This window comes from Bos mutus, chromosome 5, assembly GCF_027580195.1.
Source record: "Bos mutus isolate GX-2022 chromosome 5, NWIPB_WYAK_1.1, whole genome shotgun sequence".
NCBI lineage: Eukaryota > Metazoa > Chordata > Mammalia > Artiodactyla > Bovidae > Bos > Bos mutus.
This window is the reverse complement of record NC_091621.1, coordinates 3,421,335-3,448,700: the sequence shown is the minus strand read 5'-3', so window position 1 is coordinate 3,448,700 and position 27,366 is coordinate 3,421,335. Positions and strand designations below refer to the sequence as shown.

Here is a 27,366-nt window from a genome sequence, read left to right as displayed (position 1 = left end):
GATGTGCGGGAGCGCCTGGAAGTGGAGGGACGCAGGAGGAAGTGTGAGAGGTGAAGTCAGACTGCGGGCCTTTCTCCAGGGTGCACTTGGGTTTTCCTCCACGTGCACTGAATAGAACACCACTGGGGACTTTAGCCAAGGGCGAGATGTGAACTATGCAGCTTTTTTTTTTTCCCTTGTGACTTGTACACTTTTTAAGTTTTATTTCCCCACTTTTTAAAAATTTACCTTGTGTAAATTAAACTTTTTATTTTGAGACAGTTGTAGATTCTCATGCAGTTGTAAGAAAACATACAGAGAGATTACTTTGCTTCCCCCACTGACAGTATCTTGCAAAATGACAGTTAAATGTCACAACCAAGATACTAACATGGTACTGTCAACATGCAGAAAATTTCCATCACCCTAAGGCTCCCTCGAATTGCTCTTTTTTTTTTTTGGCTTGGGGATCTTAGTTCCCTGACCAGGAATCAAGCCCAGGTCCCTTGCAGTGGAAGTGCAGAGTCTTAACCACTGGACTGCCAAGGAAGTCCTTCTTTTTTTTTTTTTTTTTTCATGTTGCTCTTTTCTAGCTACCCCCATATCCTTCTGCCCCAACTCCCTCTTTACGCTCCGGTAACCACTAATCTCGGAGAAGGCAATGGCACCCCACTCCAGTACTCTTGCCTGGGAAATCCCATGGACAGAGGAGCCTGGTGGGCTGCAGTCCATGGGGTCACTAAGAGTCAGACACGACTGAGCGACTTCCCTTTCACTTTTCACTTTCCTGCATTGGAGAAGAAATGGCAACCCACTCCAGTGTTCTTGCCTGGAGAATCCCAGGGACGGGGGAGCCTGGTGGGCTGCCGTTTAGGGGGTCGCACAGAGTCAAACACGTCTGAAGCGACTTAGCAGCAGTAGCAGCAGCAGCAGCAACCACTAATCTGGTCTCCATTTCTCTAATCTTGTCATTTCAAGAATGTGATTTGAATGGAATCATACAGTAGGTAACTTTTTAGGACTGGATTTTTCTCACTCAGTATAATTCTCTGAAGATTCTCCCAGGTCATCGCATGTGTTGGTAGTTTGTTTCTTCCTGTTGCTGCCTAGGACTCTATGGTGTGGCCTGATCGCAGTTTATTAACCACTCACCCACTGAAGGACATCTGAGTTGTTTCCAGTTTTGAGCTATTACAAATAAAGCTGCTATAACATTCCAGCACAGGTGTTTGATGTGAATATGTCTTCATTTCTCTGGGATAAATGCTCAGGAGTGCAATTTCTGGGTTGTATGGTAGTTGCATATTTAGTTTCTAAAGACGCTGCTGAACTGTTTTTGAGACAGGCTGCACCATTTTACATTCCCACCAGCAAAATATGAGTAATGAAGTTTCTCCACAGTCTCGATGTTTGGTGCTATTGCTATCTTTTTATTTTAGCCATTCTGTTAGATGTGTAAGTGGTATCTCATTGTGGTTTTAATTTGCATTTCCCTAAATGGCTAATGATGTTGAACATATTTTCATGTGTTTTTTTTTTTTTTTTTTTTGCCATCTGTATATGCTCTTCAGTGAAATGTCTGTGTCCTTTGCCTATGTTCTAATTAAACTGGTTTTTCACTGTTGAATGTTGAAAGTTCTTTGTAAATTCTAGAAAATAATCTCTTGTCAGATATATGGTTTGCAAATACTTTCTTTCTCCCACTCAGTAGCTTATCTTTTTATCCTCTTAACAGGGTCTTTTATAGAGCTTTTAATTTTAAGGAAGTCCAATTTTAGTTTTTCCTTCTGTGGAGATTCTGCTTTTGGTATCAAGTATCAGAACGCTTTATTGTCATTCAGTTGCTAAGTTGTGACTGACTCTTTGCAACCCCGTGGACTGCAATGCGCCAGGCTTCTCTGTCCTTCACTAACTCTCAGGGCTTGCTCAAACTCATGTCCATTGGAGTCAGTGAATCCATCCAATCATCTCATCCTCTGTCGCCCCCTTCTCCTCCTGCCCTCAATCTTTCCCAGCATCAGGATCTTTTCCAGTGAGTCAGCTCTTCGCATCAAGTAGCCAAAGTATTGGAGCTTCAGCATCAGTCCTTCCAATGAATATTCAGGGTCGATTTCCTTTAGGATCGACTGATTTGATCTCCTTGCTGTCCAAGGGACTCTCAAGAGTCTTCTCTGACACCACAATTCAAAAACATCAATTCTTTGGCTCTCAGCCTTCTTTATCGTCCAACTCTCACATCCATACATGACTACTGGAAAAACCATAGCGTTAACTGTATGTACCTTTGTAAGCAAAGTGATGTCTCTGCTTTTTAATATACTGTCTAGATTTGTCATAGCTTTTCTTCCAAGGAGCAAGCATCTTTTTAATTTTGTGGCTGCAGTCACCATCTGCAGTGATTTTGGAGCCCAAGAAAATAAAATATCTCACTGTTTCCATTGTTTCTTCATCTATTTGCCATGAAGTGATGGGACTGGATGCCATGATCTTCATTTTTTGAATGTTGAGTTTTAAGCCAGATTTTTCACTCTCCTCTTTCACCCTCATCAAGAGGCTCTTTAGTTCCTCTTCATTTTCTGCCATTAGAGTGGTATCATCTGCAACTACAAAGTTGTTGATATTTCTCTCAGCAATCTAGATTCCAACTTGTGATTCATCCAGCTGCTTTGCCTAGCCCAAATCTTGAAGGTCTCCTCCTCATTTTTTTTTCTAGAAGCTTTATAGTTTCATGTTTTACATTTAAGGCTGTGGTTCATTTCATCTTGAGTTAATTTTTTCGTGAGGTGTGGGACTTTGATCAAAGTTGCTGTTTTGTTTTTGCTTTGCCAGTGGAGGTTCACTTGCTCCAGCATCTTTGTTGAAAAGACTCTTTCATCAATTACTTTTACACCTTTGTCAAGTCAGTTGGGCATATTTGTGTGGGTCTGTTCCTGGGATTTCCATTCTGTTCCGTTGATCTGTGTGTCTGTCACTCCACCATTACCACAGCTTTTTTTTTTTTTTTTTTTGATCCGTGCCATGTGGCTGTAGCTTAGTTCCCAGACCAGGGATCAAACCCGTGCCCTCTGCAGTAGAAGCTCAGAGTCTTTACCCCTGGACTGTCGGGGAAGTCCCCACGCACGGTCTTGATTACTGTAGCTAAAAAATAAATCTTAAAATTGGGTAAATTGTTTCCTCCCGTGTTATTCTTTTATGAAATGAATTCATATTCTTTGCCTTCTATGTAAATTTTAGAACAAATTTGTTAGTTTGTGTCTTCTCTCTCTACTACTCTTCTGTCTTAAGTTATCTTTATTATTTGTTTCTTTGGGGTTTTTTTTCTGATTTTTTTTTTCTGACTTTTTTTTTTTTCCAGATTTTTTGGGTAGAAGCTTGAGATTTTCCTTTTTTTTTTATGTACATTTGATACTATACATATCTTTCTCAGCACTACTCTGGCTGTGTACCATCGAATTTGATATGTTTTATTCTCATTTTCATTCAGTTCAGTGTGTTTTTTACTTCCCTTGGAACTTCCTTTTTGACTTAGGAATTATTTAGAAATGTGTTATTTAGTTTCCAATTGTTTGGAGATTTTTCTCTTATCTTTCTGTTATTGATTCCTAGGTTGATTCCATTGTGGTCAGAGAACATTCTGTATTATTTCAATCCTTTTAAAATGTTGAGGGTGGTTTTATGAACCAGGATATAGTCTATCTAGGTATATGTTTCATGGGCACTTAAAAAGACTGGTTTTGGGAATTCCCTGGTGGTCCAGTGGTTAGGATTCAGTGCTTTCACTGGCAGGACCTGGTTTTGGGCGTCGGATCCCTCAGGGAACTTAAATCCCAAAAGCTGTGCAGCATGGCCAAAGGAAAAAGGACTGTTTTCTGCCATTGTTAACTGGAGTGTTCTGTAACTGTTGATAAGACCCTGTTGGTTGATGATGATGGTGAGTTCTTCCATATCCTACAGATTTTCTGTCTCATTATTTATTCCATCAGTTGAGAGAGGAATAGTAAAATCTCCAACCATGATTGTGGATTTGTCTGTTTCTTCTTTTGGTTCTATCAATTTTTGATTCACATATTTTGCAAATCTGTTGTTCAGTGCATGCACATTTAGGACTGCAACATCTTCTCCGTAAATTAACGCTTTTATCATTTTATAATGCCTTTCTCTCTTCTGCTAGTTTTTTTGCTCTGAAATCTACATTATCTAATATTAATATAGCCTCTCCTGCTTTCCTTTGATTAATGTTCATGCGATATATATTTTTCCATCCTTTATTCTCAACTTCCCTGTTTTATTAGATTTGAAGTGACTTTCTTATAACAAGCATATAGTTGGGCTTTTCATCCACTCTTCCAATCTCTTTTAATTGGTATATTGAGACCTTTTATATTTTATTCAATTATCACTACTTTAGGGCTTATATCTGCCATCTTACTTTTTGTTTTCTGTTTGGTCTCTCTGTCTTTTCTTTTTCTGCCTTCCTGTGGACTACGTGAACATTTTAAAATCCCCTGCTGCCCTGGAGGCTTGAGCCTTGTGGCCCTTTGAGCTAAAAGCTCCAAGTTTAAATGTGTCACTCAGAGGAGAGTGTCCCCATCTGTCCCAGCACAGCCACCCCGCCCTCTCCTGCTCCAGAAAACGGTGAGCCTCAGGCTTGGTTAATTCCATCTGCTGTCTTCAGGTTTGGGTCCAGAGTTAACCAAACCCATAGGTTAACCCAGTTCACTGCCTGAAACTGACCATCTCACCTCACCAGAGCTGTTAACTGAGACTGATGACAGCATGCCAGGGAAGCAAAGGGAATTATCCCAACAACCTCACTGATTGGAGGAGGCACAGAGAAGCATGCATAGCAGACACCTTGACAAACAGATGAGTTCAAAGACATAGTGATGGGTCTTCTCTGAAGGCTCTTGTCTCTGAAAGAGAAGCAGCCAGAAAGTCTTGGAAACGGCAGCATCTTTGGAGCTGGCATCACCATCATCCCTCACACAGTGCCCATCCCTCGGGACCTAGGCAGCACCTGGCACTTAGCAGATGCTCAATGAGTATTTGAAGAAAGAATTTATGAATGGATGAACGCATGGCTTAGTGCATGGGGGAAGGGGTACATTTGTGAAAACTTTGGGGGATGAATAAGTCAAGCCTACGGAACTGTTGGTGAACTGTCTTCTTTCCCTTTCTTTCCTGAACGTATAGCGCTTTCATCATTTCCCCATTTCCTCACTGGAGCAGATTCTTTTAATAGTATACTTCATTTTTGGAATGACTTTAGATTAACAGGAAAATAGAGAAGATAGCACAGAGAGTTCCCATAGAAGTCCTCACCTGCTTCCTATTATTAACATCCTGTGTTAGTGTGGTATGTTCATTGTAACAGTGAACCAACATGGATTTGTTATTGTTAGCTCAGTGTTAGTCACTCAGTAGCGTCTGACTCTTTGCGACCCCACGGACTATAGACCTCCAGGCTCCTCTGTCCATGGAAGAATACTGGAGTGGGTTGCCATTTCCTTCTCCAATTGTTAGCTAAACCCCATACTTTATTGCTATTTTCTCCGTATCCAGTGTCTTTTTCTGCTCTGGGACCCCATCCAGGACACCGTGTTACATTTAGTTGTCATACCTCTTTAGGCCACTCTTGGCTGAGACAGTATCCCAGCCTTTCCTTGTTTTTTCCTTGTGTGTGTTGGTTTTTTAAGATTTTTTTGTGTGGATAATTTAAGTCTCTATTGGATTTGTTACAGTATTGCTTCTGTTTTATGTTTTGGTTTTTTGGCCCTAAGGCATGTGGGAATCTCAGCTCCCTGACCAGGGATCCCCTGCACCCCCTGCGCTGGAAGGTGAACTCTTAACCACTGGGCCTCCAGGGAAGTCCCAGACTTTCCTTGTTTTTGATGACCCTTTTTGGGAAGTGTTGGTCACTATTTTATAGGCTGCCCCTCTAGTGGAATAGGCATTGATTGTCTCATGATTTAGACTGAGGTCATGAGTTTGGGGAGGATGACCTCAGAGGTAAAGTGCCTTTCTTATCACATCAAGGGTACATGTTATCAGTGTGACTCATCACTGGAGAAGATGACCTTGATCACCTGGCTGACGCTGTGTTTGCCAAATTTCTCCACTGCAAACTTACTCTCCCCTTCCTCTCACTTTCCAGACTGTGCTCTTTGGGACCAAATCACTATGTGCAGCCCTGACATCGGAGTGGGGAGCTATGTGCCTCCTAGATAATGTCCAAGTGTTTGAGGATTGTCCCTTCAGAACAGGCGGCCTTTGTCTTTACTTTCTCGGGTGATACAACACATACTGAAGTGAAGAAGCAAGGGCAAGCTGTGAGGTCCTGGAGAGACGGGATCTTGCTTTGTTGCCCCTAATATGTCTCCTTTCACAGTGCAGGTCACCTCTTAAGATGCTGAATAAGTACCTATTGAATTGAATTAAACAACCACCACCACTACCAAGAAAGCCCTATGAAGGGCCCGGTTGCTCGGGCTTCTCCCTTTTTAAATATTTTTACTTATTTACTCATTTATTTATTTTTGGCTGTTCTGGGTCTGCATCGCTGCTCGCAAGCTTTCTCTAGCTGTGGATAGGGTGGGGGCTATTCTCTAGCTGCGGTGCACGGGCTTCTCATTGCAGTGACTTCTTTGTTGTGGAGCACAGGCTCTAGGCTTATGGGTCCAGTAGTTGTGGGCACAGACTTAGTCGCCCTGTGGCTTGTGGGATCTGAGTTCCCAGACCAGGGATTGAACTTGTGTCCCCTGCATTGGCAAGTGGATTCTTAACCACTGGGGCACCAGGAAGCCCCAGGCTTCTCCTAAGGGTCATCAAGTCCAGGAAGGGCGTCTTCATTCCTTCCTAGAGTTGATGAGACAGGGGCTGACTCGCCAGCAAGGCTCCTGAGACAACCCTGGGCACAGGTAGTGAGTCCAGCACCATTTGTCAACACAGCTTGCACAGAGCATTTTGCAGGTCACCATCTCCTCTTTCACGTGACGTGCAAGTACTCACTGGGCATCCCTAATGTGTCAGACTCCCTGGGGTCATAGGGATGACAAAATAGAGTCCACCTGAGGCAAACGCTAGTTGAACTATATTAGTTTCCACTGCCACAATAACAGTGACTATGATTTAGAGGCTGAAGACAACACCCGTGGTTTCCACGGGTCAGAAGTCCAGGCACAGGGTCTCAGCTAGGCTCTCTGTTTAGGGTCACACAAGACCAATATCGAGGTGTCAGCAGCTGGGTTCCTTCCTAGACACTCGGGAAGAATCCACTTGCAACCTTATTCGGGTTTGGGTGGAATTCAGTTCCTCATGGTTGCATTTCTTTGTTGAGGATCAGCTAGGGGGTCATATTTTTTCCCAGTGTCAAGGCCTGCATTCCCTCTCAAGCTTATCATGTGGCCCCTGCTGTCTTCAAGCAACAGTTCATCAAGTCCTTCTCAGGCTTCCAGTCCCTCTGACTTCCTCTTCTCCTCCATCCCTTCTGAATTTTTCATGCATTTTAAGTGCTTACGTGATTACACTGGGCCCACACAGATAATACAAAGTAATCTCCCTCTTTTAAGGGCAACTACTTAGTGACCTTAATTACTGCTGCCAAGTCCCTTTTGCCCTGAAAGAGAACAGATTGACGGGCATGGTATCTCATCATGTTCCTAGTCCCAGGGGTTAGGGCATACCGTCTTCTAGGGCAGTGGTTCCCAGCCGTTTTTGGCATCAGGAGCCGGTTTCATGGGAGACAGTTTTTCCATGGACTGGGAAGCGGGAGGGAATGTTTCAGGATGATTCGAGCACATTACAATCATTGTACACTTTATTTCTATTACGTTGGCTCCACCTCAGATCATCAGTCATTAGATCCCGGAGGTGGGGGACTGGGGACCACAATTTTGCCTACCACCCGGTGCTTCTGCAACATCAGTGTGCATGGGAGTCACCTGCAGAGCATGTTAACGAGGATCTGATTCAGTGGGCCTAGGGTGAGAGTCCGTTTCTCGAAAGCTCGCATGCTGGTCAGTGAAGCATATTTCTGTGATCAGGCTTTGTTGTTTAGTCGCTAAGTTGTGTTCAACTCTTTGCAGCCCCATGGACTATAACCTTCCAGGCTTCTCTCTCCATGGGATTGTCCGGGAAAGAACACTGGAGTGGGTTGCCATTTCCTTCTCCAGGGGATCTTCCCGACCCAGGATTACACCCAAGTCTCCTGCGTCCCCTGTATTGGCAGGCAGATTCTTTACCACTGAGCCACCAGGCAAGCCCATGGCTAGGCTTTAAACCAGAGGAAATTTACAGTTGCCAGCTGAGGTCAAACCTAAGACAGAATTTCAGGACATTACACTTGTGGTTCTCAAACCTAATGGGCATTAGAATCAGCAGAAAACTTGTTAAAATGCTGATTGCTGGGCCCCACCCCCAGTGTTTCTGAGTCAGAGGTATGAGATGGGATCTGAGGGCATGCATTTCTAACAAGCTTAGGCGGTCTGGGGACCACACTTTGAGAACCACCGCTGGAACCATGAGCCAGTTGCTTTGTGAGGGTTAAGTGAGAGGAGCAGGTAACACCTTCTGTCAGAAGGCCTTCATCTTTGAAAGCAAAATCCCTTTTTCTATCCAATATAATTGCCTCCTCTTGGGCACCTCTGTGCACCCCATCTGAGGTAACATGGTGTCTTGTAGGATCAAAGGGTTGGATTTCTTTTCATTTGTTGAACTGCAATCCCTCTCTTTCAGGAACACAGTGAAGTAGATTCAAGCATAGCTTGAACCGATAACATCATTAGTAGTCCCAAACCTATCTTTTTAAAATAAAAAATAGCATTTATTGCATTTATGTACAAAGCAACACTTGTTTATTGTAAAAAGATATATATATATATATATATAAAAAAGAAAACATCATCGTCCCACCCAAAGGTAGCTACTCTATTTTCCAGACCTTTTTCTATACCTATCAATCCAAATATATATGTAGGCTTTTATTTCCAAAACTACATGGTACAAACTGTGTTGTAACCTACTTTTCTTAATATATTGTAAATATCGAGCTATCTAACCACTGTTTTTAGCCCCTGGTTTCAACCCCGTTCACCCAATAAAAAGCATCCAAAATATGCTATGATTCCTGGCTTCCCTCCTGCACACCTGCAGTTGGAGGGAGATTAATGGACCAGCGTGGGCCCAGTAGGACAGGAGGGAAGGATGTGAAGGACGGAAGTTGATCAGAAACAGGCTCCCAGAGTACTGGAACAGCCGTAGTTTTGCATCGCAGAACTATTCCTCCAAAACACACACATACTTTTTTTTAGGAGAAAGTGATTCAGCTGAGCACTTCTGGATCCAGAAATGCCTCAGCACCATAATCAAGTACACAGGAAAGCTAAATCAGGAGCATTTGTGTCTTGATGGTGGAGAGTGCGGGCACAGGACCAGAGGGCTTCCTGCTGCCATTTTTAGGCTAATTATCTGCTACCGGAGAAGGCAATGGCACCCCACTCCAGTACTCTTGCCTGGAAAATCCCATGGACAGAGGAGCCTGGTAGGCTGTAGTCCATGGGGTCGCTAAGAGTCGGATACGACTGAGCGACTTCCCTTTCACTTTTCACTTTCATGCATTGGAGAAGGAAATGGCAACCCACTCCAGTGTTCTTGGCTGGAGAATCCCAGGGATGGGGGAGCCTGGTGGGCTGCAGTCCATGGGGTCGCACAGAGTCAGACATGACTGAAGCGACTTAGCAGCAGCAGCAGCAGCATATACCCTAAGATCATGGCATCTGGCCCCATCACTTCATGGGAAATAGATGCGGAAACAGTGCAAACAATGTCAGACTTTCTTTTTGGGGGCTCCAAAATCACTGCAGATGGTGATTGCAGCCATGAAATTAAAAGACACTTACTCCTTGGAAGGAAAGTTATGACCAACCTAGATAGCATATTCAAAAGCAGAAACATTACTTTGCCAGCAAAGGTCTGTCTAGTCAAGGCTATGGTTTTTCCAGTGGTCATGTATGGATGTGAGAGTTGGACTGTGAAGAAAGCTGAGTGCCAAAGAATTGATGCTTTTGAACTGTGGTGTTGGAGAAGACTCTTGAGAGTCCCTTGGACTGCAAAGAGATCCAACCAGTCCATCCTAAAGGAGATCAGTGCTGGGTGTTCATTGGAAGGAATGATGCTAAAGCTGAAACTCCAATACTTTGGCCACCTCATGCAAAGAGTTGACTCATTAGAAAAGACTCTGATGCTGGGAGGGATTGGGGGCAGGAGAAGGGGACAACAGAGGATGAGATGGCTGGATGGCATCACCGACTTGATGGACATGGGTTTGGGTGAGCTCTGGGAGTTGGTGATGGACAGGGAGGCCTGGCATGCTGTGATTCATGGGGTTGCAAAGAGTCAGACACGACTAAGCGACTGAACTGAACTGATACCAGTAGTGGGACTGTTGTCCAATGACAGATGAATGGTTAAAGAAGATGTGATATATATACACAATGGAATATTACCCAGCCACTAAAAGGAATGAAATAAGGTCATTTTTAGAGATATGGGTGGATCCAGAATCTGTCATACAGAGTAAAGTCAGAGAAAAACAAATATTGTATATTAACGGATATAGGTGGAATCTAGAAAAATGGTACAGATGAACCTATTTCCAAGGCCAGAATAGAGATGCAGACATGGAGAATGGACATGTGGACCCAGTGGGGCGATGAGGAGGGTGGGATAAACTGGGAGATTGAGACTGACATACATACACCTCCATGTGTAAAATGGAGAGCTATAAAGCACAGGAAGCTCAGCTCAGTGCTCTGTGATGACCTAGAGCGTTGGGATTGGGAAGGGGATGGGATGGAGGCCCAAGAGGGAGGGAATATATGTATACATATAGCTGATTCACTTTGTTGTACATCAGAAACTAACATAACATTGTAAAGCAATTATATTCCAATTTTTAAAAAATGATTGGAGCAAGAAAAGATTTAATTACAAATTAAACTTCCACCATAAACCTGCTAGAAATGGTGGACAGACTGAACAAGCAAACCCAGGGCCTATTAAGCAAAGCAAAGGTGTGATGTCCAGGGAATTTCTCTCGGAACCTGCAGTCAGTCTGTGGGCTCCTCTGGCCCACGGCGGGGGCACGGGGCCCATTCTTACACAGGGGCTTGGATGAGGTCTCACACAGCCCCCATCAATGTGAGCTGTTCTTTCCTTTCCACAGAATGAAGTGATCAGCCAGCAGCTGTGTGTCATCTTCACTCACTGCTATGGGCCCTACCCCATCCCCAAGCTCACAGAGATCAAACGGAAGCAGACCTCACGCCTGGGTGAGTGGGGGCTTCCTGGGTCCAGCCCTGAACTGTTGCTTTGTGATTTGAGGACAGGAAGGAAGCAAACGCAGCCAAAGAAGAGACTGGACATGTTGGAGGGCAAACAGGGCGGATACAAGAGTGAGGCAGGTGGAGATCGGGGTATCACCTTTGTTACATGATTAAACTGTTTGGAGACCATATGTTGGGGATATGGACAAGAGGACTCACCAGTACCTCATCCCTCCACTGAGCATCTTTCTTCTGCACATCACCGACAGTCATGACTGCCCACACCCTTCCAGTAGCCGGGTAGAGTCCAGAGAAGGCTGAGATCTGCATAGCCACTCTCCCCCATCCTCTCCTCTAAGAAGTTCCTCTTCCTTGAGATGGAACGAGCAGGGTACAGTGACAGGCCGGTAGGATGCTGCTAATGGAAGTCCTGCAAGGAACTGGAAGGAGAGATGAGCAAGCGTCACCCTCTAGACAAACACACACACACACACACACACACACACACACACACACGAGGGGAATGGCTCTGAACTGAGGAGACAGGATGCCCTGAACTCCCATCAGGTTAACTGTAATCACTCTTCACCCTTTTTGGACACTTGCTTTGAGCTCGCCCTAGCCAAGCCCCTCCCTACCCTCTCTCAAACAATCCCTGGGCTACCCGGGAGACAGGTAGGACAGGCAGTATTATCTGGGTTACAGCTGAAGAAGACAGGGAGGCTCTGCAGAGGCTTCAGCATCAGTTCAGGTGGAGCTGGAGCATGAACCCAGTCCCCCACCAAAGCCACAATCCCATCTTTCTCCAGTTGACCTCTTGGATTTTCCAGAAGAAACCTTTCCATCAGGCACCAGTTTCATTCAGAAGATCCTGGGGCTGCTGGCAAACTGGTGAATCAACCAGGGGGAAAGGCAAATATCTGACTGCCTTTAAGCCTGAACCACGAATCTTCTTTTGCAAAGGCTTGTCTCTCACTGCCTGGGGACTGATAAAATATTACAGATAAAGGACTCCCCTTCCCATTAAGGTTGGGGACTTTCCTACTTCCTGTTTCCTTTTCCTATAAAGACCAGGAAACTCTGGAGAAATGGAAGCAGCTGAAAAATGCTATCCTTTAGCAAAGCCCCTACTTTTGAAATAGGTGAGCTAGTTTAAATTAGTGAAAAGGCTGAATTCATGGAAATGCTTTTAAGTATGTTTGTTCCTGTCACAAATAACCTATTAATTTAAATGGCACAAATTTTTGCTAAAGTAGAAAACTTAGCAGCTGAGTCAAAGATTGCCTGGTTTTCTTTATGCCCATTCATGTCAGTCAGTTCAGTAGCTCAGTTGTGTCTGACTCTTTGCGACCAAATGGACTGCAGCACGCCAGGCTTCCCTATCCATCACCAATTCCCAGAGCCTCCTCAGACTCATGTCCATTGAGTCGGTGATGCCATCCAACCATCTTATCCTCTGTCAGCCCTTTCTCCTCCTGCCTTCAATCTTTCCAAGCATCAGGGTCTGTTCAAATGAGTCAATTCTTTGCATCAGGTGGCCAAAGTATTGGAGCTTCAGCTTCATCAGTCCTTCCAATGAATATTCAGGACTGATTTCCTTTAGGATTGACTGATTTGGTCTCCTTGCAGTCCAAGGGACTCTCAAGAGTCTTCTCCAACATCCCAGTTCAAAAGCATCTATTCTTCGGTGCTCAGCTTTCTTTGTAGTCCAACTCTCACATCCATACATGACTACTGGAAAAAACATAGCTTTGACTAGATGGACCCTGGTCAGCAAAGTATTGTCTCTGCTTTTTAATATGCTGTCTAGGTTGGTCATAGCTTTTCTTCCAAGGAACAAGCATCTTTTAGTTTCATGGCTTCAGTCAGTCACCACCTGCAATGATTTTGGAGCCCAAAAAAATAAAATCTGACACTGTTTCCATTGTTTCCCCATCTATTTCCCATAAAGTGATGGGACCGGATGCCATGATCGTAGTTTTCTGAATGTTTTAAGCATGTAGGCAATCCAAAATGTACTAAAACTGCAAGTAGTTCTACCTTGTAGAAAGCAGGTGTTAATTAAAATATTACCAGGGCAACAAATCATAAAGATCCATCAAATTTACAGACTTCAGAGAGTGAGGGTTACACTGCTAGGGCATAGCAATAATTTCTGACATCTGGTGCTTTACAAGACACCCCTGTTAGAGCAAACATTTGCAAGGGCTGTTTCAGTGACACAGCATAAAATCTGCTCTCCTGTAGCTATAGGAGAGGAGAGAACATTTTTTTTTCCTCCTGAATTTGCTGAGATTTCTTTCACTAGCAATTAAAAGGGCCTGGTTTTCAGGCCAAGCATTGGAATTCCAAAGGTTATTAGCACCAAGAGAAAGAAGGCAGGCCTGAGAAGTTCAAAGCTCACAGATGAAAGCAAAAGGACATAATATAATAATTAATAAGTGGAACACAAAGCATATAGTGTTTTGCATCTTCAGTATAACATTCCAAGCTCAGATAACTAAAGGTGGCCAAATAGTTGTTCCTTAGGGACCTGCTTATAAGGAAAGAGAAGAGTGAGTAGTGACAAAAGTCCCGAAGTGGCATCTCCAAAAGGCCAGGAAGGTCATGTAAATGAATGAAATGGGTTTGCTGTGTTACAATAGGGAGTGGTGGGGACTGTGGCTAACTGGAGAGCCCATGCCTGATTTTTTTTATAGTGTGTTGTCCTCTGCCCTCCCAGTGAATTCTGGGGGAGAATGGTAAAAAGAGCTAAAGGTAGGAGATGTCAGCAGTTTGGGAAGTGGAAGTGGGAGCTAGTTGAAGGTGGACAGTGGGAGTGAGAGTCCGAGCAGGGGAGGTGGGTTGCTGAGAAGAGGGAGAATGTCACTCCGACCTGCTAACAGTCTTTAAAGCAAGTGGAGAGGCGAGTGTTAGTCAGCTCTCTGGCCTTCCTCTGTGGCCTTTCTTCTCTTTGTTGTTGTTTAGTTGCTAAGCCATGTCCAACTCTTTTCTGACCCCGTGGACCCTCTGTCAGGCTCCTCTGTTCATGGGACTTCCTGGGCAAGTATACTGGATTGGGTTGCCATTTCCTCCTCCAATCTCTTCCCTTTACCTGAAAAGTTTTAGAAGTTTGGGTTTTGTTGCATTTTTTAATAAAAAAATTTTTAAGAGTATAATTACAGATGATTTGACATTTTTGTGCCTTTTTAAATATGTTTTAGATTAAATCTTTTTTATTGGGAAGAGGTCAAGAGGCTATAGGTCCTGACAGAGATATATGAGTGGAGGATACCCAGGACCACCACCTAGGGTGAATCAACCAGGAGGAGAATCAGCCAAAAAGGCAAATTCTGGTTCTAAGTTACAGCAGGGTCTGTGAAAGGGGCCAGACCAGGGGTCTGACTTAGAAACGGAGCATGGTGGAGTCTGGTAGGGGTAGAGACGCATGGGCCAGTTGGTGGATTTTCCCAGAGAGACCAAAGTGCTGAGCTAAGGACGGACTGGCGCCTTTTGTAGCCCCAGGAGAAATGGCTAAGATGCCAGGCAAATCGGAGGATTCCAGTGCTTAGCAATGCAGGCCCTGGAGTCAGAATGTCCACGTTCACATCCTGGCTTCTCCACCAGCCACTCGCTTGACCAAGTCACTGTGACTCCTGGCATCATGTCCCTGTCATTCGCCTGACAGTGGTCCCTCTCTCCCAGGGCTGCAGGTGCCAGCTTGCATGGTGCCTGGCACATCGTGAATGCTCAGTGAGTACTAGAGTACTCGCTGTACAACTAGTTACACAGCTTCTTTTTTCTTGGAGATGCGGGCAGGAGCCTGGCTCATTTGCCTCTGATCCTGAGAGAAGGCTTGGATTTCGAATCACCTGAAACATAGCAGCAAGCAGGCAGGAACCACTTCCATCAGGAAAGGAGGGAGCTGAGCTGGAGAAGGAGGAGTGAGGTGGGGTGGGTGGCCTCCTTAGAGGCCAGGTGGGTAGATGGTCACCCTCTGCAGCTGACAGTCATCTGAACTGTGGCTGGGGGTGAATCTTCTAAGGGGAAATGCTACTTTTAATCACAAGTAAGCTGTGAAGAGTCCCTGTGAAATATTGAATTCCAGTTAATTGCACGTTCCTGTAACTGATCCTGTTTCCTGTTTGGTCACGGTCTCTCCAGCGAGTATTTTATCACCATGGCCTCCCTGTCAGCTCTTACGGGCGCTTTTCCCAAAGAGGAATCCAAACATAATCCTTCTCTCCTCTAAAGCTACCCTCTCTCCCTTTCCTGTTCCAGATCCTCATTTCCTGAACAACAAAGAAATGTCAGATGTCACCTTTCTGGTAGAAGGAAGACCATTTTATGCTCACAAAGTGCTGTTATTTACAGCATCTCCAAGGTATGTATCATCAGTTTTGAAAGCACTGAATTATAAGGGTGGTTATTACTATTCTCTAAAATTCAGTTTGGGTGGTGTCATCACTGAACGGGCAGATTTTCTTCTCAAAATCAAGGTTCCAAGACTATAGGGCATTTGTATACCTTGTTCAGGCAGCATGATTCACAAAGACAAAAGGAAGAAGCACCCAGGAGTCCATCCATGGAGGACTAGATTTTAAAATGTAGTATATACATACCTTGGGCTTCCCAGGTAGCGCTAGTAGTAAAGAACCTGCCTGCCAATGCAAGAGACATAAGAGATGCAGGTTCAATCCCTGGGTCGGGAAGATCCCCTGGAGGAGGTCATGGCAACCAACTCCAGTATCCTTGCGTGGAGAATCCCATGGACAGAGGAGCCTGGCGGGCTACAGTCCATGGGATTGCAAAGAGTCAAACACGACTGAAGCAACAGCACACACACACATATACATACATTATTCAGCCTTAAAAATGAAGCCAGTTCCGACACATGTCACAATATGAATGGGGACATTATATGAAGTGAAATATGCCTGTCATAAAAAGACATTATACTATATGATTCCTTTTATATGAACCATCAATAATCAAGTTCATGAACGTGAAAGCGGCTCAGTTATGTCCAACTCTTTTCTCCAAGCCAGAATACTGGAGTGGGTAGCTGTTCCCTTCTCCAAGGGATCTTCCCAATCCAAGGATCGAACATAGGTCTTCCGCATTGCAGGCGGATTCTTTACCAGCTGAGCTACCAGGGAAGGTCAAGTTCATAGAGACAGTAAACAGTAGGCTGGGAACTGGGGCTAGGGGAGGGGGAGTAGGAGTTGTTTTTTGAGGACAGGGTAAGTCTTGGAGATCGATCACACAATGATGTGAATGTACTCCATGTAAATATTAGTAAACACTCAAAACTGGTTAAGACAGTAAATTTTATGTTATGTGTTTTTTAACCACAATTTGGAAGAAGAATACAGGCAGTCTCTAGCATAATCAGCAGTCTTTGTGTGGCTTAGACAAGATACTGTTCCTCTGGGCAGATGGAGCACATACTGAGCACAGAGCTTCATGAGTGGAGAATGGATTGGATTGTAGCTTCCTCAGCCAGGTGTCCTCACGCAACCTGAAAACTCACACTGCAGCCTTGCAATGCCTGCTCTCCAAATATCAGGGAACTTTGGCATGAGGCGCTCAAAATACACAGGTCCTGAATCTTACTTTTCCTGAACCCTGGAGTTGACAACAATAAAACATCATCCCTGCAAACTCCAGGAGATAGTGAAGGACAGGGAAGAAAAATACACTATCCTTTGCATGGTTCTGTTGTGACATCATGGAAGAGCTATATCAATACTCTGTGTGTGTGTGTTCATTTGCTCAGTTGTGTCCGACTCTTTGCGACCCCATGAACTATAGCTTGTACCAATGATAACTTCTTAGTTTTAACAAGGCACCATGACTATGTCGAATGATAACATTGGGGCAAACTGGTGAAGGGCACACTGGAACTTTCTGTGCTATGTTTGCAACTCTTCTATAAATCTGAAAGTATTTCAAATTTAAAGTTTAATTTATAAAAAGAGACACGTCTTAGCTTATTTCTAAATGTATTGAGTATGGGAGACTTGCCTGGTGGTTCAGTTGCTAGAATCCCCTGCACTGCAGGGGACGAGGGTTCAATCCCTAGTCAGGGCACTAAGATCTTACATGCTATGGGGCAACGAGCCCACACTGCAGCCACTGGGCATAAGCGCCACTATGAGAGAGTTTATGTGCCATTTTGAAAGATCCCGCATGATGCAGTGAAAATCCCACATGCTGCAACTAAGACCCGATGCAGCCAAATAAGTAAATAAACGGAGTATCAATGTGATCCACTGACTGGGTCTCTACCCACGAGGAACCTAGTTTAGCCAGTGGCAGGAAAATGCATCTAAAACTCTCAACAGAAGGTATTCATTTAGGGAGATGGGTAATCAACAGATGTTGATGCCTATGACGTTAAATACCCACCATGCATCAGGGCCAGCCTGGCTCAGGCTCTGAGGATGCAGCAGAGGCTAGAGTCAGCAGCAGTCCCTCCCCTCTTGGAACAAAGGTTGTGTGGGAGGAGGAAGGAGTGAGTTGGAGAGCTCCATGGGCACCTGAGGAACTTGAAATTTGAGGCAGGAAGGACTCCAGGAAGGAGGCAGCCTTTGTGAGGGCCTGCAGGGTGGAAGGGGTTTTCTGTTTCTTACTTCATTTATTCTTTTGGCCTCACGGGAGGAATCCTGGTTACCCAGCTGGGGATCAAACCTGGGTCCCCTGCAGTGGAAGCTCTGAGTCCTAACCACTGGACCACTAGCTGCAATTCCCTGGACAGCATTTTTGTTTTGTTTTGTTTTTTTATTTTATTTTTTTAATTTTATTTTATTTTTAAACTTTACAATATTGTATTAGTTTTGCCAAATATCGAAATGAATCCGCCACAGGTATACCTGTGTTCCCCATCCTGAACCCTCCTCCCTCCTCCCTCCCCATACCCTCCCCTGGACAGCATTTTAAAAGGCATTTGTTCTTTTCAAATCACCTGCTTGAGAAGTAATTTAACAGTTCTAGACCCACTCCGGTGTTCTTGCCTGGAGAATCCCAGGGACGGGAAGCCTGGTGGGCTGCCGTCTATGGGGTCGCACAGAGTCGGACACGACTAAAGCGACGTAGCAGCAGCAGCAGTAGCAGCAGATGCTGTTTTGTTTTTGTTTTTAATTTTATTTTATTTTTTAACTTTACAATATTGTATTGGTTTTGCCATATATCAAAATGAATCCGCCACAGGTATACATGTGTTCCCCATCCTGAACCCTGCTCCCTCCTCCCTCCCCATACCATCCCTCTGGGTCATCCCAGTGCACCAGCCCCAAGCATCCAGTATCGTGCATCGAACTGTTTTTAACTTTAGCGTTTTAACTTCAAATTTGATTATGATATCATATCAGTGGACATTATATTAGACAATCTATGGATATGTCATCGTATTTCCGAGTTGGGGGGATATATTGCATGTTTCTGTCGTCAGAGAGCTGAGTCTTGCAAGCTGTGGATGTCTCTGTGAGTCTTCTTATCTCCCTTTTTATGTTCTTGCTCAGGTTCAAAGCCCTCCTCTCCAGCAAACCAACGAACGACAGCACCTGCATAGAGATCGGCTACGTGAAGTACCCCATCTTCCAGGTGAGCCCCTGCTGTGACCCGGGAGTCTGCCTGTGGGTGCGGGGCGCCAGTGGGTCCCTCCGAGCCTCCACCTGTGGATCAGCCACTGCACTGTCTTCAGCTCCTGCACTTCTGGCCCTTGTCTTCACACTGCCCGTCCCTCTTACCATCCATGCAAGCCCACAGCGTTAATTGAGCACCTGCTCTGTGCCCAACACTGTGCTGGGGCCTGGAGACACAAGGATAAAGGACATTCTCCTCCGGGGGCCTCACAATCCAGAATGGATAACTCTGAGTAATTAGTCAGTTACAATATAAAGTTGGAGTGAGCGTCAGAGAACCAATGTGCTGTGACAACTCAGAGCAGGGAGACTGGGGAAGGCCCCTGATGGGGTGCCAGCTGGAATATTGCAGCTGAAGAGAACCTGGTGAACTGTGGGGAGGCTTGGGGCTTAAGAAAGGGAGTTAGACAGACTTCATTGGTGGTCTAGTGGTTAAGACTCTGAGTTTCCAATGCAGAGGGCCTGGGTTCAATCCCTGGTTAGGGAACTAGATCCCACATAATGCAACAAAGAGTTTACACGCCGTGACTAAAAAAATCTCACATGCCACAACTAAAGATCCTGCATGCTGAAATGAAGATTGAAGATCCCACATGCTGCAACTAAGACCCAGTGCAGCCAAATACATAAATTTAAAACGGGGATGGGGCCAGTTAGAACACTGCAGGCAGGGAACAGGAGGTATGAAGTCCCCAAAGAAGATTGAGCCCAGTGTGATCAGGAACCAGTAGACTTTAGGGAATCCAGTGTCATGTTAACATTAATAGGCTAATTAATAGTTGATATCAATAGGTTAATAGTTAATATTAATAGGTTCTGGTTAATAGGCCTGAACCTAATGTAAATAGGAAGGAAGGCTTGTCAGAGGCCAGATGACATGGCCATATCTCTGTTTGATTGACGGCGATACTGTTTGGTTTATCGGGCACCTTTGAAGGGAGCACAGCAACATTCTTCCTTTTCCTCCATCCTTCATGTCTGATTCATTGGCGATTGTTTTGTGTGTATGGTGGTGTCTTTGTCTGGTTTTGGTATCAGGTTGATGGTGGCTTCATAGAAGATCTTTGGGAGTGGTCCTTCCTCTTCAGTCTTTTGGAAGAGTTTGAGAAGGGCCGGTGTATGTTCTTCTTTGTTCGGTAGAATACACCTGTGAAGCCATATGCTCCTGGATTTCGTGCCTGATTCATAAATCCAGCCCCTCAGTGACATCTCACAGCTAATAGAAATTCACACCCCTAGCTAGCCTCACAGCCCTATTTCTGGAGTTCTGCATCTCATCAGGGATGTGAAGGCTGGTGGGCTGCTTACATCATCAAGGAGCCTGCAGGGGAGACTGTGGCTCCTCCCTGCTGTCCTCCTATAGCCAGGGCTAGTAGGCCAATGTGGGTGACCTGGGGATGGAGTTTATAGCATTCTGATCACTACCTGATTCCTCCAGTTCAGTTCCAGAAGGAAAGCCCTGGGAAGAAGTGGGGAAGACACAGCCTGGCCCTCGGGAGACTCACATTCCAGGAGGGTTGAGGAGACCACACAGAGATAAGCAGGTGTCAGGGCTGGCCAGGGTCTCGGGGCAGAGGTCCTGGTCTGGGCTGTGAAGGACAGAGCTGCATTTCAGGATCTAAATGCTACACCTCTGGGTTTAAACAGCAGCATCCCCCTGTTTAAAATCATTATCCTTCATGTGACCTTGAAAAAACTACCCAGCTTTTCTGAGCCTCAGTTTCCTTATCTGGTGAATAGGAGGGAAAGGGTATTCCAGAGGGAGAAAGAGCACAAACAAAGGCACAAAAGTGGGAAGTCCTGGTGTGTGTTAGAGGGAAAGTGATTATAGTCCATTCGGCTGTGTCTTAAGGTAGACTGGACACTGAAAAGATACATTGGAACCACATCAGATCAGATCAGATCAGTCACTCAGTCGTGTCCGACTCTTTGTGACCCCATGAATTGCAGCCCGCCTGGCCTCCCTGTCCATCACCAACTCCCGGAGTTCACTGAGACTCACGTCCATCGAGTCAGTGATGCCATCCAGCCATCTCATCCTCTGTCGTCCCCTTCTCCTCCTGCCCCCAATCCCTCCCAGCATCAGAGTCTTTTCCAATGAGTCAACTCTTCTCATGAGGTGGCCAAAGTACTGGAGTTTCAGCCTTAGCATCATTCCTTCCACAGAAATCCCAGGGCTGATCTCCTTCAGAATGGAATGGTTGGATCTCCTTGCAGTCCAAGGGACTCTCAAGAGTCTTCTCCAACACCACAGTTCAACATAGTAGATGCCAAATGCCAGTGGCCAGATGATGGTTCTTCCCTCCATTTACTAACCTTGGTCCCCCAGATCCTGTAATTCAGAGTGCTACCAGGAATCCACCATGCCCTCACAGTAAGCCCTAAATCCCGTTCAGGTGCCTATATTTCCACCATTAGAGATGCATTCCTTTGGTTATGTTGAAACTTCAAACTAAAGAATCCTTATAGAATAAGCATGGGCAAGACATTCTCTTCCCTGAACCTCATTTTCCCCATTTTTAACTCCAACTATGAATGAGGCACTGGCCTTTGCTTGCATGTAGTTATCTGGATAAATCTTGCCACTTTTAGAGGTAGGGAAACAGGTCCAGAGACCTTGGTGCCAGTCAATGACAGAGCCATTATTTGAACCCAGTCTGGTCTTTGTTGTTGCTATTCAGTCGCTAAGTCGTGTCCAACTCTGTGACCGCATAGACTGCAGCACGCCAGGCTTCCCTGTCCTTCACTATCTCCCAGAGTTTGCTAAAGCTCATGTTCATTGAGTCGGTGATGCCCTCCAACTATCTCATTCTCTGTTGCTCCCTTCTCCTCCTGCTCTCAATCTTTCCCAGCATCAGGGTCTTTTCTAGTGAGTTGGCTCTTCGCATTAGGTGGCCAAAGTATTGGAGCTTCAGCTTCAGAATCAATCCTTCTGATAAAGATTAAGGATTGATTTCCTTTAGGATTGACTGGTTTGATTTCGTTGCAGTCCAAGGGACTCTCCTTCTCCAGCACCACAGTTCGAACACAAAGAGAAACAATAATAATAGAAGCTCTGTTTCTTGTGCAGCAGCTATGTGCAGGGCTCAAAAGCAGCAGTGCTCAGGCTCAGCTGTGCAGTGGAATCATTTGAGGAGCTTTGACGATTCCCAGTGTCCAGGCTGTCATTCAGGATCTGGGCTGCAGCTCAGGCATCAGCATTTTTAAGTCTCCACCCTATGCCATCATCCAGAGTCATGTGCAGCCAAGGTGGAGAACCAGTGCTCTAAGTTACAGTGTTTCTCGAATTTTAGGAAGCATCAGAATCTCCAGGGGAAGCAGTGGGGGTGAATAGAGTTGCCGTTAAGCCACAAAACTTGCTAAAATGCAGATTCCTGGGCCCCACCCCCAGAGTTCCTGATTCTATAGGCCTGGGATGGGGCCCGAAAATTCATATTTCTTATGAGAACATAGGTGATGCTGATGCTGCTGGTCCAGGGACCCACTCTGAGAACCATGCCCCGTGTCATCTAATTCAGTTCAGGCCTCCCAGCTCCCTCTCCAGGTGGCTCTTCTCCCCCCTGGACAAACAGGTAGAGGAAGTGGCCAAGCTGAACTTCAGACCCAGGCCTGGCTGACTTCCAGACCTGATCTCTTAACTGTCTCCCTGCTATGGGGCCTTGGGTCCTCCCTAAAAATCACCCAGCCCCAAGGAAAGGCCCATTAGTGTTTGGAGCATGAGCCCAATGCTGAAAACCGTGCACCCCCCTCCCCAGCTTTCCAAGTGCTCATGGAAGGGCACTTATGCCATCAAGCCTAGGACTAATTGGAGGGGTTCTTGTCATCAGAACCTGACTTGTGGTAGGCACTCAATAAATGTTTGCTGTGGGGGCTAGTTGAATGAGAGACCTACACAGGAAGGCACAGCCCCAGAGGAATCGAACGCCTGTATTTACTTTTGGCTAGGGAAAGCTTCCCAGCCACGTTAGCCTTGAGTTACTATAATTGGCAGAGAAGATTGAGCAGACCCTGGGGAATTCTCCACGTGCCTGCCCCTTCCCCATAAAAGAAGAAAAGCCTCATTCGTGGCTCAAAATAGGCCAAGTCAGGCTGAATCTGACCCAGAAGGAGGCTCCCAGGGGCCAGCTCACTTCCCTTCCATGCTGAACAGAAGAATTTTAGTAAATGAGATGGCTTTGAGTTTCCTCCCTGCAAGACTGTTTAACATCACACGCGGGCAAGAGCCCCTTGCAACTGAGGCTGCACCCGGGAGCAGGGCCTCCACCAGGCTGTGGATGCGATTTACATCCTGCTTCATGCAGGTTGGCAGCTGCCAAGAAAAACAACTCCATAAACAGACCCTTTGGCCTAATCAGGGTCCGTTTCACTCCCTTGCAGAAAAGGCTCGTGCTGGCTGAGTCTGAAGGTGCCACAGCACAGCCCAATTTAATTCCATTAGCCCCATGGTTAATGGGGCTCCATGCCTGCTCCTGAAAGCAACATTTCCAGTCAACAACGCAACCTTGAGGAAATGAGATAGCATGCTGGAGAAGTGCTTTGTAACTGGAGAGACCCTGTTTTCAGGACAGTTATTATTATGGCTCTTACCATCACTATTATTGATTTGGCCTTTATAAAAGAGAGGTCCTTGGGGAATAAATGGATTTTAATAAAGCCAGTGTCTCAACATTTGCCAAAGATTAGATGTTTATGACCTGTCTGGGTCCAGGGGAAGAGTAAACAGTGTTATGTTATCATTTCACAAAGCCTCAATCATCAACACTAAAGCCCCACTCTGCCACAGGCAGCTGGCCAGTGGGAGACTCAGATACAAAAGAGGAAGGGGAGGAATTGTGTTTCTGGTTGAAGTGTCCTTGCCGCTGGCAGGCACTAGGGATGCAGAGGTGGGTAAGACCCACTCTGTACCCTCAGACCCCAGTGGGAAATAACGCTGCAGTCGTGGGCAGTGTGCCGCCCAGCACGGGGTGGGAGGCAGCTAAGAGATCTAAGCAGATCTGCGGAAGCTTCGCAGAGGTGACTACTGAGCCAGATCCTGAAAGAGGGGCCAGAGATCAACAGGTGGAGAAGAAGGGAAGGGCATCCAAGCAGAGGGAAGAGCGTGGGCAAAAGCAGAGTGAAAAAGACGGTAGTAGGTTCTGATAAAGGCAAGTGGTTGGGAGCGGGAAACCAAAGCAGTCAATCCTAAAGGAAATCAACCCTGAATACTCACTGGAAGGACTGCTACTCAAGCTGAAGCTCCAATCCTTTGGCCACCTGATGCAAAGAGCCGACTCATTGGAAAAGACCCTGATGCTGGGAAAGATAGAGGGCAGGAGAAGAAGAGGGCAACAGAGGATGAGATGGTTGGATGGCATCAATGGACATGAGTTTAAGAAAACTGTGGAAGATAGTGAAGGTCAGGGAAGCCTGGAGTGCTTCACTCCATGGGCTTGCAAAAAGTCGGACACAGCTTAGTGACTGAACAACAACAGTTGAGATTAGAAGGAGAGGAGGGAGGAGTGGCAGGTGAGATCTGAAAAAGTAAATCAATCCAAAGCAACAGCATTCATTTCAGCAACAGTGAAAAAACAGAAACAACCCACATGTCCATCAATTGATGAATGGATATACAAACTGTAGGACATCCATACAATGGGATGTTGTTGAGCAGTAAAGAAGAAGTGAAGGAGTGTGATATGTGTGACCTTGAAAATACCACACCAAGTGAACAAAACTAGATGCAAAAGAGCACATGTTGTACAATTTCATGTATATGAAATGTCCAGAACAGGCAAATCATAGTAGATGTCATGACTGACCCAAGGAGGAAATGGGTGAGACTGCTAATGGGCACGAGGTTTCTCCAGGGGGGAGTTGAAAATGTTCTAAAGTTAGATTGTGGTGGGACTTCCCTGGCAGTCCAGTGGTTAAGATCACACTGCCACTGCAGGGGGCACAGGTTGGATCCCTGGCATGGGAACTAAGATTCTGCATGCCAAGTGATGTGGCCAAAATAAAGTAAAATTAGCTTGTGGTGGTGGTTGTACATTTTGAATACACTAAAAACCACTGAACTGGGTGCTTTGATTTTTGTTGCACTGGGTCTTCACTGCTGTGCACAGGCTTTCTCTAGCTGAGATGAGCAGGGGCCACTTTCTAGTGTGGTGCACCGGCTTCTCGTTGCAGGGGCTCCTCTCGTTGCAGGGCACAGGCTCTAGGCATGTGGACTTCAGTAGCTGCATCACGTGGGCTCATAGTTGTGGCTCACAGGCTTAGTTGCTCCAGGACATGTGGAATCTTCCTGGACCAGGGATCAAACCTGGTCCCCTGCATTGGCAGGCGGGTTTTTAACCACTGTACCACCAGAAAAGTCCGAACTCTGTACTTTAAATCAAAACATTTTTAGATTCCACATATCGGTGATATCATATGGTCTTTTTCTTTCTGATTTACTTCACTTAGAATGATGATCTCTAGGTCTATCCATGTTGCTGCAAATGGCATCATTTCAGTCTTTTTTTATGACTAATATTCCATTGTGTGTATATATATATATGTATTCATAGATAGATATAGGTACACACACACATCTTCTGTATCCATTCATCTGTCAGTGGACATTTAGGTTGTTTTCATGTCTTAGCCATTGTAAATAGTGCTGCTGTGAGCATTGGGGTGCATGTATCATTTCAAATTGCAGTTTTGTCTGGATACATGCCCAGGATTTGGGATTGCTGGATCACGTAGCAAGACTATTTTTAGGTTTTTTTAAGGAGCCTCCATGCTCTTTTCCTCAGTGGCTGCACCCATTTACATTTCCACCAGCAGTGTGGTGGCATTCCCTTTCCTCCACACCCTTTCCAGCATTTATTATTTGTAGATTTTTTAATCATGGCCATTCTGGCCTGTGTGAGGTACAACTTTGTTATAGTTTTGATTTGCATTTATCTAATAATTGGCCATGCTGAGCATCTTTTCATATGCCTATTGACCATGCGTATGTTTTCTTTGAAGAAATGTTGATTTAGGTCGTCTGCCCAGTTTTTGGTTGGGTTATTTGTTTTTTGTCATTGAGTTACATTAGAAGTGATTACTTTAAACCCACTTGCAAAATGTAGATTGAGATCAGTCACAAACGATGTTGAATGACCTGAGAAAGAAAATGGAAGGTCATTCATACTAGAAAAAGATTTTTCACCCTCAGAGAAAATTAAAAAGCTAACATTTACTGAGTTCTTGCCATGTATCTGCCAGGTCCCTATTAGGCCTGTTACATGTATTAACTCATTTAATTTTCATCACAACCCCATGAGGTGGGTAATATTATCCCCACTTTACAGATGATGAAACTGAGGCATAGAGGGCCTAACTTAATTCACCTCTCACAGCTCTTAAGTGGCAGAGCCAAGTCAGAAACCGAAGCAGTTCAACTCCAGGACCTTGTTCTTAACCACTGTTCTGAATTGGTCACTGACCGTCAGAGCCGAAAGGGACCACAGAGGGCAACCCAGTCCAGTCACCTCATTGTCCAGAGGCCCAGGGATGGGATGTAAACAGTCTGCAGGCTTTTCCAGCACAGCGGCTTCGGGTCAGGCAGCTGAAGTCAGTGTGTCACCTAGGCAGGCAAAAAACACTAGAGAATGTGGAGACTGTGGCCAGTGGGAAGGGTACACACCACCTAAAGTTTTAACACTAGCTTCATGGGAGGTGGTGACGGCCAATACTATCGCAGCCTTGGGCTTCATTCTGCCCAAGAGACACCACTTTCCAAAGCTCTGGGACTTTACACACCATCCAGTCATGTGTATGAAGCCTGGCTTGGACAGTTCACACCATCAATAAAACACTGAGACCCTGGACCCTTAATGACTTCATCTTGGCCCTTATCCAGCTATAATAAGGAGAAGGTGGTCTTGTGGTGGCCCAGAGTCACCCTCTGAAGCTGAAACCAGAGGTTTCCGGTCAAACCGGGTCATGTCCCAGGAGAACTACGGCTGGTTCAGGGTCTTTAAGTCATGCCACGTGTGCTGCAGTTCTGGGCAGCTCAGTGAGGGTGGGGGTGAAAAGACAACCCATGATTGTCACCCATAGATGGGGGAAAACTGTCCTGGGGAGCAGAGCTTAGAATTGTTTAATTTGGCCCTGAGGGTGAACCACAGGGCAACAGATTTACAGCATGGTGTAAGAAAACATATCCGGCCTATAAAACTTGTGAATGGAACTTCTTCCTGAAAGGCAGCAATCCAGGGGGAATGGCCACCCCTGTGAAGGGATGCCACGCAGGGACTCAGAGCCACTCTGAGGCTTCGACTGGGTGGCTGTAAGATGACCGTGTCTGTGTGCCATGTGCTCTTTGCTCACCATGTTCTGTTTTCCAGCTGGTTATGCAGTATCTCTACTACGGTGGCCCAGAGTCGCTTCTCATTAAAAACAACGAGATAATGGAGGTGAGCAGCCTGCCG

At 45.5% G+C, this 27,366-nt stretch overlaps 1 protein-coding gene across 3 annotated transcripts in view; it reads left to right on the top strand.

Moving 5' to 3' along the window:
• The window catches only part of ABTB3 (ankyrin repeat and BTB domain containing 3), a 334,406-nt gene that overhangs the window by 296,110 nt on the left and 10,930 nt on the right, over positions 1-27,366 (top strand). For all 3 annotated transcript variants that reach the window (XM_070370211.1, XM_070370213.1, XM_070370212.1), the window contains 4 exons: positions 11,201-11,306; positions 15,561-15,663; positions 18,803-18,884; positions 27,283-27,351. In XM_070370211.1, the coding sequence (XP_070226312.1) occupies positions 11,201-11,306; positions 15,561-15,663; positions 18,803-18,884; positions 27,283-27,351 (360 nt within the window). The remainder of the gene's footprint in view (positions 1-11,200; positions 11,307-15,560; positions 15,664-18,802; positions 18,885-27,282; positions 27,352-27,366) is intronic.